General features: G+C 26.9%; 1 protein-coding gene across 1 annotated transcript; it reads left to right on the forward strand.

The window, feature by feature from the left end:
- Window positions 1–11,797: 11,797 nt before the first annotated feature.
- LOC113866139 (aspartic proteinase CDR1-like) lies at window positions 11,798–13,096 on the forward strand. The gene has a single exon (XM_027501029.1). It carries the CDS (start codon window positions 11,798–11,800, stop codon window positions 13,094–13,096), a length of 1,299 nt encoding a protein of 432 aa, XP_027356830.1.
- The last annotated feature ends 2,066 nt before the right edge of the window (window positions 13,097–15,162 follow it).

Below are 15,162 nucleotides of genomic sequence, written 5' to 3' on the forward strand. Positions count from 1 at the left end.
CCGGGGTTCCTGCATAAATTGAGAAATGACACTAACAGAGTATGCCAAATCAGGTCTAGTAATGGTTTAGTAAATTAAATTTCTAGACAATCTTCTATAAGAGTTTGGATTCTCTAATAATGAATTTCCATGGGAGTTGCAGCCTCTTTTACTTCATTCATCCGGTACTGATTCAACAAATTTTTAGCATACCTAGACTGAGAAATAAAGTATCCATCCACAAGTTTCTCAATCTCCAATCCCAAGAAATATTTGGCTTCCCCTAAATTCTTCATTTCAAACCGAATAGCAAGCTCCCTTCTCAGTTGTATAATATGTTCTTCATCACTTCCAATTATGATCATATCATCAACATATAGAAGGATAATGATGAGTGCACCTGAGTTCTTCTTGATGAAGAGACTGGAATCTGCATATGAAATTTTGAAACTACAAAACACAAAGTATGGTGAAATCATTCCATACCAAGCTCTTGGAGTTTGCTTAAGGCCATGGAGAGCCTTTTTTAATTTACACACATAGCTGGGATAATAATTTGAGACGAAGCCTTCAGGCTGCATCATGAAAATATCTTTATCCAACTCACCATATAGAAATGCATTTCTAACATCAAGTTGCCATAAACTCCAATTCATCTTGGCAGCCAGCCAGTGAAATCAGAGTTCTAACTGTAGTCACCTTTGCTACTAGACTAAATGTTTCTTCTTAATCTAGTACTCGATGTTGAGAGAATCCTATTGCCACCAATCTGGCTTTAAATTTGTCTATGGAGCCATTAGATTTCCTTTTTAATCTATACACCCACTTACATGTAATAGGTTGACATCCAATTGGCTTGGGAACAAGATCTCAAGTTTCATTCTTCAAAAGTGCATCAATCTCCTCTCTTATTACTAGCTGCCAATTGCCATTATCTTTAGCCTCTTCATAGCTTGTTGGTTCCTCTTCTTCTTCAAGTCCAGCAAAGAAAACATGAGTGACAGAACATTGATTCGCTCCTATGTCATAGTCTTCTAAATATGTTGGAGGTTGTTTTCTTCTATTGGACCTTCTTACTTCCTCATTTGTTCCGGTTGGCTCAATGGTTTCCTTTCCTTGCCTATCAATATTGGTGTCTGGATCCATACACTTCCACCCTTTTCTACAAGAGTCATAGCCAACAAAAATACACTTCTTGGCTTTTGGATCTAACTTGCTCCTTACCATCTTTGGAATATGCACATAACATATGAATCCAAAAACTCTAAAGTAGTCAACTGCTGGTTTTTCTTCATAGAGCAACTCAAATGGAGCTTTCTCTTTGCCTGGCCATGGAGGTAACTTATTAATTACATGACAAGCACATTGAATTGCTTCTGCCCATAACTCATGAGGCAAGTTGTTGTCATGTATCCAAGACAAGCTCATTGAAGTTAAATGAGCTAGCTTCCTTTCAGCCACTGCATTCTGTTCTGGTGTATTTGGACAAGTGTATTGTCTCTTAATCCTTTTTTCATGACAAAAGGTAAAGAAATCAATGGAGTTGAATTTGCCTCCATTTTCACTTCTTAAACACTTGATTTTTGTATCAAACTCCTTCTCTATCATGTTAGTAAGTAGAACAAATTTTTGTGTAGCCTCTCTTTTCTCCTTTAGAAAATACACCCAAGTATATCAAGTGTAATCATCCACTAGCACCATAGCATATTGACACTCACTGTAACTAGGTGTTTTTGTGGGTCCTATGAGATCTGTGTGTATAAGTTCACAAGGAGTGGTCTCTCATTGCTCTTGAATGGCAATTTGTGAGCTTTCCCAAACTGACATCCTTGACAAACAGCTATCTCTTTTACCTGTTTCAATTCTGGCAACCCATCAACATACTTATTTGATGCTATAATTTGTAACATTTGATAGCCTACATGCCCAAGTCTAGCATGCCACACAATAGGACTATCAACTTTTCTTGTTCTTTTGACATATGCTTCTCCTACAGATAAAACAAACAACGAATCCTTTCTCTTTCCCTCCAAAATGGTACCAGCATCAATATTTCTCACACCATTCAAAATTTTGACATTATTTGGGCCAAAGAGAACATACTTTCCTGAGTTAGTGATTTGTGAGACAGAAATAAGATTCTTTTTCAACCCAGGAACATGACAGACATCACTTAGTTTGACCTCCCCGCTACTGGCATTGATCTTAATTGTTCCCTCCTTCACCACAGGATGTGTTGTGTTGTCAGCAATGACTATGACTCTATCTCCATTATGAGGATGCACTTCAGAGAAAATTTGACTATTCCTTGTCACATGATGTGAGCATCCGGAGTCTAGAATCCACTCCGTTCGGTAATTTATGTAGTTTAGCAGTATCTCCTTCTATCCAACCTGCCTATCTTCAATAGTGAAGCATTGATCCCACCAAAATGACTCGAATGACTCTTCCTCATCTTCTTCATATGCTGTATTTTTCTCATATAGTTTAGTTATGTAATTTCTTCGAATATGGCCCAGTTTGCCACATCTATAGCATTTGATAGTCTTTCTCCCTGCTCCTTCTATTTAATTGTCTTGGCTTGATGTCTTTCCTTTGAATAGAAGAACAGATTCAGCCTCCTGTGCGGATGAGGATGAAGATTGCTAGAGAAGAGCTTCTTGATTTGTAAGCAAATTTTGTAACTCCTCCAATGATGGTTGATTAGTCCATCCTTGAATGGATATGATAAATGGAGAGTGCTCCTTCTTCAATCATCTAATGATGAATCTCCTACGTCAAGACTCACTGATTTTCTCGCTTGGATCTAGATCAGAAATTTCTGCACAAAGATTTTTAATCTTTAAGAAATATTTAGCGATTGAAGAATTACCTTGCACAGTTGATACAAGTTCATTTTCCGATTGATACAAGTTCATTTTCCAGCAACTGCAATCGAGCAACATTTTTTTCTTAGAGAAGAGTTTTTCAAGCATCTCCCATACAGCCTTCGGTGTGTCAAGGTCTCTAATGTGATCAATTAATTCCTTGTTAGCAGCCATTCTCAACATGAAGAGATCCTTCCCGCATTTTATCTTCCATTTTCGTTGAGCCTCTGCCGTCTTTGAAGTATATGGTGGCATTATAGTATCATCTCCTACCACGAGCTTCCACAGGTCTTACCCTAGCAAACTACGTGTTTGATTTGTTTCCTCCAACTTGTTGCTCCATGATAACCAGTTCAGTTTGCCTTCAATTCTTAGAACCAAGAATTGAACAAAAGAATGCCCAGATCAAAGTCCAAGCTTTGATGACCATAAAACAAATATGTAAATACTTGAAGAATAAACTAAAGAGTATTAGAAGTCAATCTGTATTTTATTCAAATCTAAACTGAGAGACGCAATATAGATATTCTGATTTTATAGAGAAATAATAATAGAGGAATAAGGAAACAAAGTCCTAATAGAAAAATAAGAAAACAAACTCTTGAATCAGTGTTTGGGTTTAAATGACAGATATTCTCCTAATATGTTGTAACGACAACAACTTATTTTAATTGTCTAAATCAAGAAAATGCTGATTTCTTTCAATCAGACAAATCAATTGCATAACTTTTCTGTCATACACTATTTGTGATATATTATTGATTTTATTTTTGTATTCTTAATCTTAAATCAAAATACACTAAAAAAATTTCAATTTATTACATGCCTCGTATAACTGCTTTTATCCAAATCAATCTCAATAATTTGAAATAATATAAAATGAAAATACCTTTACAATATCAGCAATAAACCCTCTTCTATATAAATATTATGCATATAAAAAACTAACATAAACACGTGATTTAAATTTAAACAATCATCACCAATGTGCACAACCTAAAAGTACTTGCATAGATATAAAATATCCATTGTTGAGATAATAGAAATATAAACTTAAAATGCATAAAGATTGAATTCGTATCTTAGGTAAAACATAGTTATAAAGATCAATTAAATGAGAGGCCAAATAAAAATGGATGATGGAATTTGTATCATAGCTAAAGCATAGAATAAAGGTCCCCTAAATATTAAAGAAAACTTGCATTTCACATATTTCCAAAGGAAAGAAAAATAATAATAAAAAGCATAAGAAAATATTAAACCAAGTTTAGTATAAGATTCACGAGATAAATAAATCAAAAATTTAAGAAAGATATAAAGATGGGGCAAAGGAAAAGAAAAAGAAACACAAACTTTGATAAATTTCTCACAAATAATTTTAGGAGTTATATTTTTTTTTATCATTATGACAAGTCAAATTTTCTATCTTAAGAATTTATTTTAATTTACTATTGATATATTTTTTTTTGCAATTATTAATATAAATTTTTTCTTTCTTATAATTTATTTTATAACATAAAATTTATCTTTTTATTTATTTTTATTTAATATAATAAATATTTTTCAACTTTTATGTATAATTTATGAATATAAATTTGTGAACGATAACAATTTTTAAGATTTTTATCAAATATCCTATTTAATATAATAAAATATTATTAGTTATAAAAAAGTATTTATTCTCTTTTGACATTTATAAATTTTAAAGGTCATATAACATAAGTTTATTTCTTATTTAAAGAAAATTATTTAATAATATTTGTATAAATAACAAAAAAAACATTTACATTAATTATTTATATTTATAATAAATAAAATTAAAATAAAAGATAGTTGCTTAGATGCATTTCGAAACCATGAAAACTAAAGTAGTTAAAATTTCAATTTGAATCGTAAAATCTTATGAATCTTAAATCTTATGATTTTACAATTTTGAAAGTTTTACCGATTTAAATCGTGAATAAAATTCTAGTTAAGTAAAATTGTTGTAACCATGTTGATGAAAATTTAAAGTAAAATTTCAATTTTAACTACGTTTGACTCAACAAAAAAAGTTTCGTTACATTTTTTTAGATCAAAAAGTGTAAGAAGATACAATCCAAGAAATAACGATAACGTGTATATATATTATTTTATAATATATAAAAATATATTTTTTGACGCAGAGATTAGTAAAAATAATTTTATTTATAATAATAAATAATATAAATTAACTAATCTTATCTTTTTCAATTAAAATTATTATGTTTAAATGCTTATGATTAACCTAAAAGAGAAAAAATTAATATAATCATATAATAAAAATGTATTTTATATATATATATATAATATTTTTTTTAAATATCAATATTTTATTAAAGACAAATTTATAATATAAAAATACTCTAATTCGCTATAATATTTTTATGCTATATTACATCTAATATATTAAATATTATTATTTTCAAAAATATATTTAATGACGACATCTAAACATTTTATAATAAAAACTAGTAATGTTATTTTCTTTTCTTTGTACAGCAAACAGGAAATTAAAAGTAAAAGCACCAATTTAAAATAATTTTTGAATATATAATAACTTTGATTATTAATTTCAAAATCATTATTATATTGTAGCAAAAGATTAATTATTTTATTAGAATTAAAAAATTTATAACAATATTTTATTATTATTTTTGTTGTGTTAATATATATATATATATATATATATATATATATATATATATATATATATATTGAATGCTTATTATTATATTAAAGGTAAATATTTATAATGTTATTTTAGTATTATAATTTTATTGAAAATTATAACAAATAAATTTGTATATTTAATTTAGGGTATATAATATATATATATATATATATATATGAATAAAAAAAGTGTAACAAAAATTATACAAAATTTTAGTAAAAATTAAATATGAATTTTTAATTTCAAAATAGAGATACAATCTTGCTTTGATATGTATCTATACACATATTTTATTTTATTTTTATCTCTAAACATTAATTCTATTGACTCACTTTAATTATTAGACCAGAATAATATTTGAGTATGAAAGATAAGTAGTTGCATAATTTTAAAGACTAATTTTAAAAATAAGTCAAATAACTTGATTATTTCTATTAATATAGGTTTAAAATATATGACTTGTTATGTTCAATATATATTTTTTAGGGGTTATTTGGTAAGAAAGTTTTGGAAGGAGGACATAATTTATATTTTAAATAAATATATTTAAAATTAATAATTTTTAAAAATAAAAAATATAGATTAATATATTAATATAAATTTAATAGTTTAATAATATATTTATCATATAAATAATATATAATTTTTCAATATAAAATAAAAAAATAAGTCTTTTCCTTCCTTCTTCTTTAAAAATTTTCTCTCAAACATACTCTTACGACTTTAAAAAAATGATAACATGCATCCTATAATAAAATTTATAACTTAAGATAAAATAAGTATCATATGTACTATTGTGTTATTTTTTAATTAAAATTAAATTTTAATTTAATAATATGTACAAACATTTAATGTTGGAATATTGATATTTACTGTCAATTTTTATTAGACATATTATTAAAGTGAAGTTTTAATTTTAATTGCAAAATAACTTCAACAAAACTTGGGGTGTAAAATTTAAGTTTGACAAAAAATTTATTATATGAAAAGTTTGTTTTAATATTTTATTTTTAATATTAGATACAAAATTATAATTTATAATGTTTAACTTTGGTTACTTGATGTTAAGATTTTATATGACATTTCTTTGCTTTTATATTTTTAAATTATATTTAAAGTTTTTTACTTAATATTTTATATTAGATGATTATTATTAGTTAATAAGGGAGAAGATATTTTATTAGCTGATTGGTATTTAAACTCTAAAAATTATATTCCTCTTAACTTTATATAAGTATGTTTTTGCTTTTTATTTTTTAGAGTAAGTGTTAGACTTTTTATCTCCATATATAAGTTTTGAGTTCCTTTTAAACTTTCCAATAATATATGCTTTACTTATTAAAAAAAATTATATTAAATTGTAAAAATATGTAAATTATATTTTAATTAAGTTAAAGGAAATAAAGAATATAAAAATTTAAGTACCAGTGAATATAAAAATCAAAATCAAAATTGTCTATACGACTACCAATAATTTTTTAAATCACAAATATAAAAATTGTGAACAAATTATAACAATTCAATAATAAAATAATATTAATTTTATTTTAAGAATATTTTATATTATTTAAATTAATATTTAAATAAATTTATGATAAATTTAAATAAAATAGATAATATTAATAGAAATAGTAGTTGAGACTAAATAAAGTAATATTGTATTTAATAATTACTTAAAATAAGGATTAATTAATTAAATTAGAATCTTGAAAAGCATATTAATTCTTATAATTAAATAAATTGAAAGTTTAAAAATTAAAAAAATATGAAAAGGTTTATAAGATACACAAATTTAATATCCATTAATAATAAAAAACATATTAAAAATATAATAATTAAAAGAAAAATAAATATTTATTAATTAATTGATATTAATGATATGATGAAAGTAATGAATCATATTTAAAAAATTATTATTTTTAATATTTTTAATTAAAAATTAAATTAATTTATAAAAGCAGTTGAAAAGTTGCTTGGGCAGCTATTTCTATATTATGGTAATATGAAAAGATATAATAATTAAAAGAGAAATTAAATAAATAGTTATTATTGATGACAATGTGGGAAAAATTAAGAGTATAAAAGGTAGTATTAATTTTATTAACTACTTAAAAGGGGAACTAACTAATTAATTATTATTGATGGCAATGAGAAAATGTAAGAATATTTACAATGAGAAAAAATTTACAATTATTAATAATAAATATTTTATTAAATAAAATAAAATAAATAAATTTAATTAAAAATAAATTATGAAAAATAAAAAATAATATTAAATTAGAATAATAAATACATAATATAGAAAAGAATTACTTGATCGGGAGTTTACGTGGGAAAAGTAAGAGTAGTTCAAGTAATATTAATTTTAATAACTACTCGAAAGAGGAATCATTATTTAATATTAATGAGAAAAATATTAGAATATTTAAAATAATATTACCTCTTATAATTTTAAAATTGTTGGAAGGATATGCAAACTTAATATGACTGACAATCGTAAATGAAAAGTTATAACATGTTAAAAAATTAATTAATTCATATTAATTGCACTATGATAAATTAAATATTTAAAGTGTGATAAATATCAAATTACTCAAGTAATTATTATGTCCAAAGTTCTTACTAATACTAATAAATCTTTATAAATATTAAATTTTACTAATTTAACTTTGACAATCGTAACATTTTTTATTTAATTTCTGCACTGATATTTTTTTAAGATATTAATTGATTACAAATAAGGACCTCAATTATACACAATAAACTAAATTAAATAAAATTTGAATTGATTTATCTAAATTTATGTATAAAGACTTAAAATAGACTTTATTCTGCTAGTGATGAATAGATTAAAATAAAATAAAAATTCTTATAATATATTTTTATCGTCAGCCCTTAAAGATCAAAGTGATAAATGGTTGAAAAATTTAGAAACTAACTATAAATTTTTAAAATATTTAAAATTAAAATATTTATCACTTAACAACTAACATCATAGTTTGTTGATATATTATAATTTTGTGATTCTTGTTTTGACATAATATCTCTACAGATTACTATCTCTATACTCAACGCAACCTCAAATTTAAGTTTCCACTGAGAATGATGAAACTAAAATAACTCCAGGGGTCGTAAGGGGTATACATAGGTTATCAAACCAAAATAAAAATCATAACAATAATATTTATTATTATCGTAAAAATTGTTCTCAATAAAATTATATTTTTTATTTGTGAGAAAATGTTGATTGTATTGAATGAATCATAATATAAAAGTAATTATTTTAAATATAATTTTTTGAAAATTGTACAAATCAATCAAACAAGTATATGATTTAATTTTTTGTAATGAATGAAATGTTCTTAAAAGAAATTTCTGCAATTAATCAATAAAATATTTTAATAAATCAAATTCACACTCTCGAGGTTGAATATAATTTTTTTTTTCTCTTACGTTACTTTTTTTTTCTATTTCTCTTACATTACTTTGATCTTCCTTAATTCATATAATCTTAGAAAAAAAAAACTTATGATATTTTGTGTAATCAATAAAAGTATGATGTTATATCATTACATAAATTAAGATAAATTTGTGCTAAGGTGTAATAATAATGATAAAAAAAGATTTGTTAAGTAAAATTTTGTTAAATCTTAGATAGGAGTGTAATTTATTCAATATCTATATTACAATCAATCAATTAAATATATAATTTGGTATATTTTAAATAGGTTAAATGAATCTTTTTCATTTCTTAATTTTAAGATAAAATTCGATTTCATTCTCTAATTTTTCTTTTGATTCATTTATGTTCTCAAAATTTATTTTTTTCCCTAGATTAATTTTTTCCGTTAGCTCTAAAAAAAATTTATTTAAAAAATTATTAAAAAAAAGTGAAGTATTCCATTTTCCCTCTTTCCTTCCCTTCTCCTTCTTGCTCCATTAGCCCTTCTCCTCCTTTTTCAACTCATATCCCTTTCCATAGTTTCTCCTCCCCTTTCTCACAACACCCCTTTCTTCCTCCAGCTCTACGTTCCTTCTTTTCCTTCTTGTTCCCTTTCAACTTTTTCAAGTCTTCTTTCTTTCCTATCGTTATCACTCTCGCAGTCCATTTCCCCCCTCGCAGCCCCTAATAAACCTCTAACAAGTGAGAACATTGAATACAAATAACTAAAAACTTATTCACGCCTTGTTAAAGAATTGATTTAATGTTTCTTTGTATGTTTTGTTATTTTACAAGATTGAATTCTCTTTTGAACATTGAGTTGGATCATGCACCTTATTGTATTGTAATTTATTTTTGGACTAGTTTCTACCCTCCTTTGCAATTATAACTAAAAATTAATAATGATTCTTACACTGCTTAAATTTGAAATTCTACTGGAAAGAATCAAAGGAATCTTCTCCTTAGAAGTTAAAATTATTGGATGAATGCAACTGACTAAAATTTTGGCAAGCTATTAGAAATAAACTTATAGCAAGTTACCTCCATAAGTGGTGCATGGAAGATTTGGGATAGCAGTAAACATGTGTTTTGTTTTGCAAGAAAGGGAGTTTAAGAGGGGTCTGGAAGATTTAAGATATCAAAACTTGTGAGAGAAAAAGAATGAGAGGAGAGAAGGAAGTCGTGGGAGAGTTGAAAGGGAGCAAGAAGGAAAAAAGGAAACACAATGCTATGGGAGAGGCACGGTGTTGCGAGAAAGGGGAGGAGAAACTCCAAGAAAGGAAAAAAAGAGGCTACGAGAGGCGGAGGCAAAGCTTGTAGGTTAGGGGCAAAAGGGTAGGCCAATAGGAAGGGGAAGGGGAAAGGGAAAGGAGAAGGGAAAGCTTCACTATTTTTTAATAATTTCTAAAATAAAAAAGTTCACGCTGAATTAAATAAATGATATTAAGGTTATCTTAGCACCATTTAAGATATCTATGTTATGTCATATAATAGAGTTATCAGAAATGACTAACCTGAAAAAAAAATTTAAGAATGAAAATAAATAAAAAGAAGTTAGAGAAAGAAATCAAATTTTATCCTAAAATTAAGGGATGAAAAGACTAATTTTATCTTTTAAATATGAGTTATATATTATACTAATTATTATACAATTATTTAAATTAAAAATAATTCTTAAATAAATTAAATATATAATTAGGCATATATAATATTATGAACTAAAAGTTTTTTTAATCAAATTTTATAAATATTTTTAAAATTTAATAATTAAAATATATTAAAAAGTAATAATATAATTCTCATTTATTAAATATAATTAATTTCATGTATAACACGGATAGACTAACTAGCTAACATAACAATAAAATAAAATTATATTTGTTTTTATTTGAAACATTAGTCATGAAGTCTAATTATCACTTAATTTTAATGATTCTAATACTGATTTTTCTCCATATATAATAGATTTTACCTGGTTCGCAGATTCTTTAAGCGCCATTGTATTTTCATAATTGAAATATTTTAATTTTAATGAAGATTATCTTAATAATATATCTTTTATACGTTAAAATAACTCTAAAATACTAACAAAGACACCGTAATTACACATTATAATGAAACACTCAATAATCACTACTTCTCAGCCCATTATTTCTCGAGTATGAATCTTTTACAGTTGGAGAGAGAGAGAAAAAAAAAAGAAAAATATCTATGCTTTATTTTATTTTTAAAATAATAATATTATTCTCTCTCATATTTAATAAATAAAAGATCATTTACTATATTTTACTCTCAACTCTTAAGTTTAGGATTTTGGAACATTAGAAAAATACTAGTAAAAAATTTAATTAGTCAATTTTTATTAAATATTATAATGCTATAATAACAAAATATTAATTGTATAATATCAATAATAATTAATTCTTTCTTATAAAGAAAAAATTATACATTGCGATGAGGATGAGTCAAATTTGGTTGAGTATCTTATTAAAATCACAAAACAATAGATAAAAATTAATTTGTGCATTTTATTCTATTTTAAGATGAAATAAAATAAACCATCACTATTGATATGGGAAGTTTGTAACTCAATCGATTTGATTTAAGAGTTTAACGATCGAGAGAAAATCTACATCAATTTGACTATTATTTTTACATAAAGATTCACATAATTGAAATATTTAAATTTATTTTATTATTATCTAAGGCACCACATTCACACAATTCCATAAACACCCTCACTGAATCGTGACTATAAAGAGACTAAGAGTGTGGTAGCTTGTGGCAACACATTTGAGCTTGTTTTCATCTAAGATAATGGCGCGTAGTTTGTCTCTGTCTCTGGCTCTTGTTTTGCTATTCATTTGCAACACATCGTTCTCAAAGGCTCTCAACAATGGTTTCAGTGTGGAAATCATCCATCGTGACTCATCAAAATCACCGCTTTACCGTCCCACAGAAACTCGTTTTGAAAGAGTTGCCAATGCAGTGCGTCGTTCAATCAACCAAGCGAGTCGTTTGAGCGAACGAAACGCAGCGGAGGCAACTGTAACGGCAGATCGTGGTGAATACCTTGTGAGCTATTCAGTTGGAACCCCACCGTTCCAACTCTATGGGATTGTTGATACGGGTAGTGACATCATTTGGCTGCAATGCCAACCTTGTGAAACATGTTTCAACCAAACAACTCCCAAGTTTGATCCTTCGAAATCCACCTCGTACAAGACCCTTTCTTGTTCTTCTACTACTTGTCTATCCGTGCGAGACACCTCTTGCTCCTCTGATGATGCCAAAATTTGTCAATATGCTATCAACTATGGGGATGGGTCTCACTCACAAGGAGATCTTAGTGTGGACACCCTCTCATTAGGCTCCACCAATGGCTCTCCCGTTAAATTTCCTAAAACGGTGATAGGTTGTGGACACAGCAATACTGTGTCGTTTCAGGGGAGAAGCTCCGGCATAGTCGGTTTTGGGGGTGGACCTGTGTCGCTCATATCGCAGTTAAGTTCTTCAATAGGTGGCAAATTCTCGTATTGCTTGGCACCGATGTTTTCACAATCCAACTCCACTAGCACACTTAATTTTGGAGATGCTGCGGTGGTTTCTGGTGAAGGGAGTGTCTCGACCCCCATTGTTTCAGGTGACTCGAAAGTGTTTTACTACCTAAACTTGGAAGCGTTTAGCGTGGGAAAGAAGAGAATAGAGTTTGGAGGGTCGTCCTCTGAATCTGGTGGAGAGGGGAATATCATAATTGACTCGGGTACTACACTCACTCTTTTGCCAGATGATGATTACCAGAAACTAGAATCAGCAGTGGCTGATGCTATCAAGTTCGAGCGTGTTGAAGACCCAAGTCAACAATTGAGCCTTTGTTACAAAACAGCATCAGATCAATTGGATGTACCAATAATCACAGCACATTTTAGTGGTGCAGATGTCAAATTGAATGCTGTCAACACCTTTGTTCAAGTTGAAGATGGGGTTGTTTGCTTGGCATTCCATTCAAGTCGAATTGGCGCCATCTTTGGCAACTTGGCTCAGCAGAACCTCTTGGTTGGCTATGACCTCCAAAAGAAAACGGTCTCTTTTAAGCCCACAGATTGTACCAAGTAGTCATCAATTATTGTTGTCTGTTTTTAGTCTATACATGTTATATCAATATCGATTGCTGCAAATAAACAAAATGAAAGATACTGCGTTAGCATTATTCATTTTGTTATGTTAACAAAGGATTGTATTTGTCTGTCTTAATGTGAATTATCACTTTATATATTTTGTAAAAATTTATGGTATATTTGTCAATTCTTATTCATAACTCGGAGTATGTATGAAAAGAAAATAAAATGCTTTAGTTCGTTGCATTATTGTTGATCATTCATGATAATAAGAGACAGACTCTATTTAGTGCAGTGTGACTATTCTTATGAATTTTGAATGAATTCTATTTTTTATATTATAAACAATTTTCACTGTAGTTTTACATCATTCTTAACAAGTATTTCGTGTATTCTGTGGCATAAATGCACATGAAATATTAAAAAATGTACATTTTTTAAAAATAAAAAAAGTATTGTATTCATAATCAAAATTTATATTGAAAAGCTTAATTATTAGAGAATAATGATTTTAAAATTAATCTAATTATCAAATATAATATAATCTTCAGGATGACTCACAAATATCCCAAAATACTGAGCGTTGAATAAACTTTTTAACATCGATTAAATAATTAAGAAAAATAAAAATTACTTTTAGTTGGATATATAGTTAGTTAAATAGTCTAATATCATTATTTTCTAGAGATAATATTTGTGCACTATATACACTAAGTAACATGATAAGATTAGACAGACTAAATAAAAAATGGATAAGAAAATGCAAACAAATTTCACTAACAAGTGTATATGATAAGAATTAAATTCAAATTTGAGCTACCACTCTTACATATGGTCTGTTGAGATGGCGAAGCGATACACTGAAGTGGATCACATGCAAAGTTTATGAGAAAAGGGGTTGAATTGTGAACTTCAAAGATTTTGCCAAACTAAAATTTTATAGAAAAGGAAATAGGAAATCAATTATTTGCAGAAAATTTCATAAAAAAGTACATTGGTAGTAAAATCTATAGGAAACGATCAATTTGCAGGTAATTTTGAAAGAAAGTGTATTTGTAGCCAAATCTGCAGAATATGCATTTGTAAGAAAATTTGCGAAAAATCAACAATTTTCCAAAAATTGTGTAAAAAATGTAATTTGAAATAGGAAAAAATATTGCATGAAAATTTGTAGAAAAGCTATCCTGCATGAACATGTGTAGAACACAATCAATTTATTGAAAAAGAAATTTTGAACCAAAATTTGCAAGACAATATCTACATGAAAATCTGTAAGAAATAAAAAAACTTCAAAATTTGCAACAAATAGTTGTAGAAAAATCTGCAAAAAAAGTTTACCGGCAAATTTTTTTTTTGCATTTAAAACAAAAAAAAATTCTTTCAAATTCTTATACAAATTTCAATATTGTCAAATTTTTTTAAAAAGATTGTAGGTAACTTTGTGAATCTTATAAATTTTTTAAGATGGTTGTGTGTGTGGATTGCCATGGTAATGCATAGAAATTGCAACGAGTTCTACATCATCGTTCTCTTACCCATTTGTTCATCCCTTCCTTGTCTCCTCATTCTCCTAGTTGGCATAGCAAAAGAGTGTTAACATGCACCTTTGTTTTTGTGATCCTTAGAATAATAAGGATTAAATACCTCGAGTAATTAATATTCAACTTTTCTAATATTGCATGTCGTAGTTCCTGACAATTACATCAAAATCCTGTTGCAGGGACCGAGTAAGATTTTCCTTTAACTGAACATTCTAACATGATCTAACTCTAAATGATTAATTAGAAGAAAAAATAATAAGATACGAGACTTATCTTTTAGAAGAAAAATATATATATTACTCTTAATGTGGCATTTGCGTTATTTAGTATCTTTCTCTTTTTCAAAAGAAAACTAGTAGTAAGTAATAATTTTGTTTTAAAGCCTAAAATAAAGGCTTTACATGATTTATGTAAAGACTGGTCTTGGATCGATTTTAATCTTGTTCCATTTTCACCTGTAGTTTGGAATAAGATAAAATTCATCAATAAGAGATAATTACATTTTGTACTATCTATTTTTAAT

Source organism: Abrus precatorius, unplaced genomic scaffold (assembly GCF_003935025.1).
Source record: "Abrus precatorius isolate BTA unplaced genomic scaffold, Abrus_2018 Scaffold4, whole genome shotgun sequence".
Lineage (NCBI taxonomy): Eukaryota > Viridiplantae > Streptophyta > Magnoliopsida > Fabales > Fabaceae > Abrus > Abrus precatorius.

Coding starts and splice junctions, on each gene's coding strand:
- LOC113866139 (XM_027501029.1), top strand. CDS start 11,798: ATGGCGCGTAGTTTGTCTCTGTCTCTGGCTCTTGTTTTGCTATTCATT.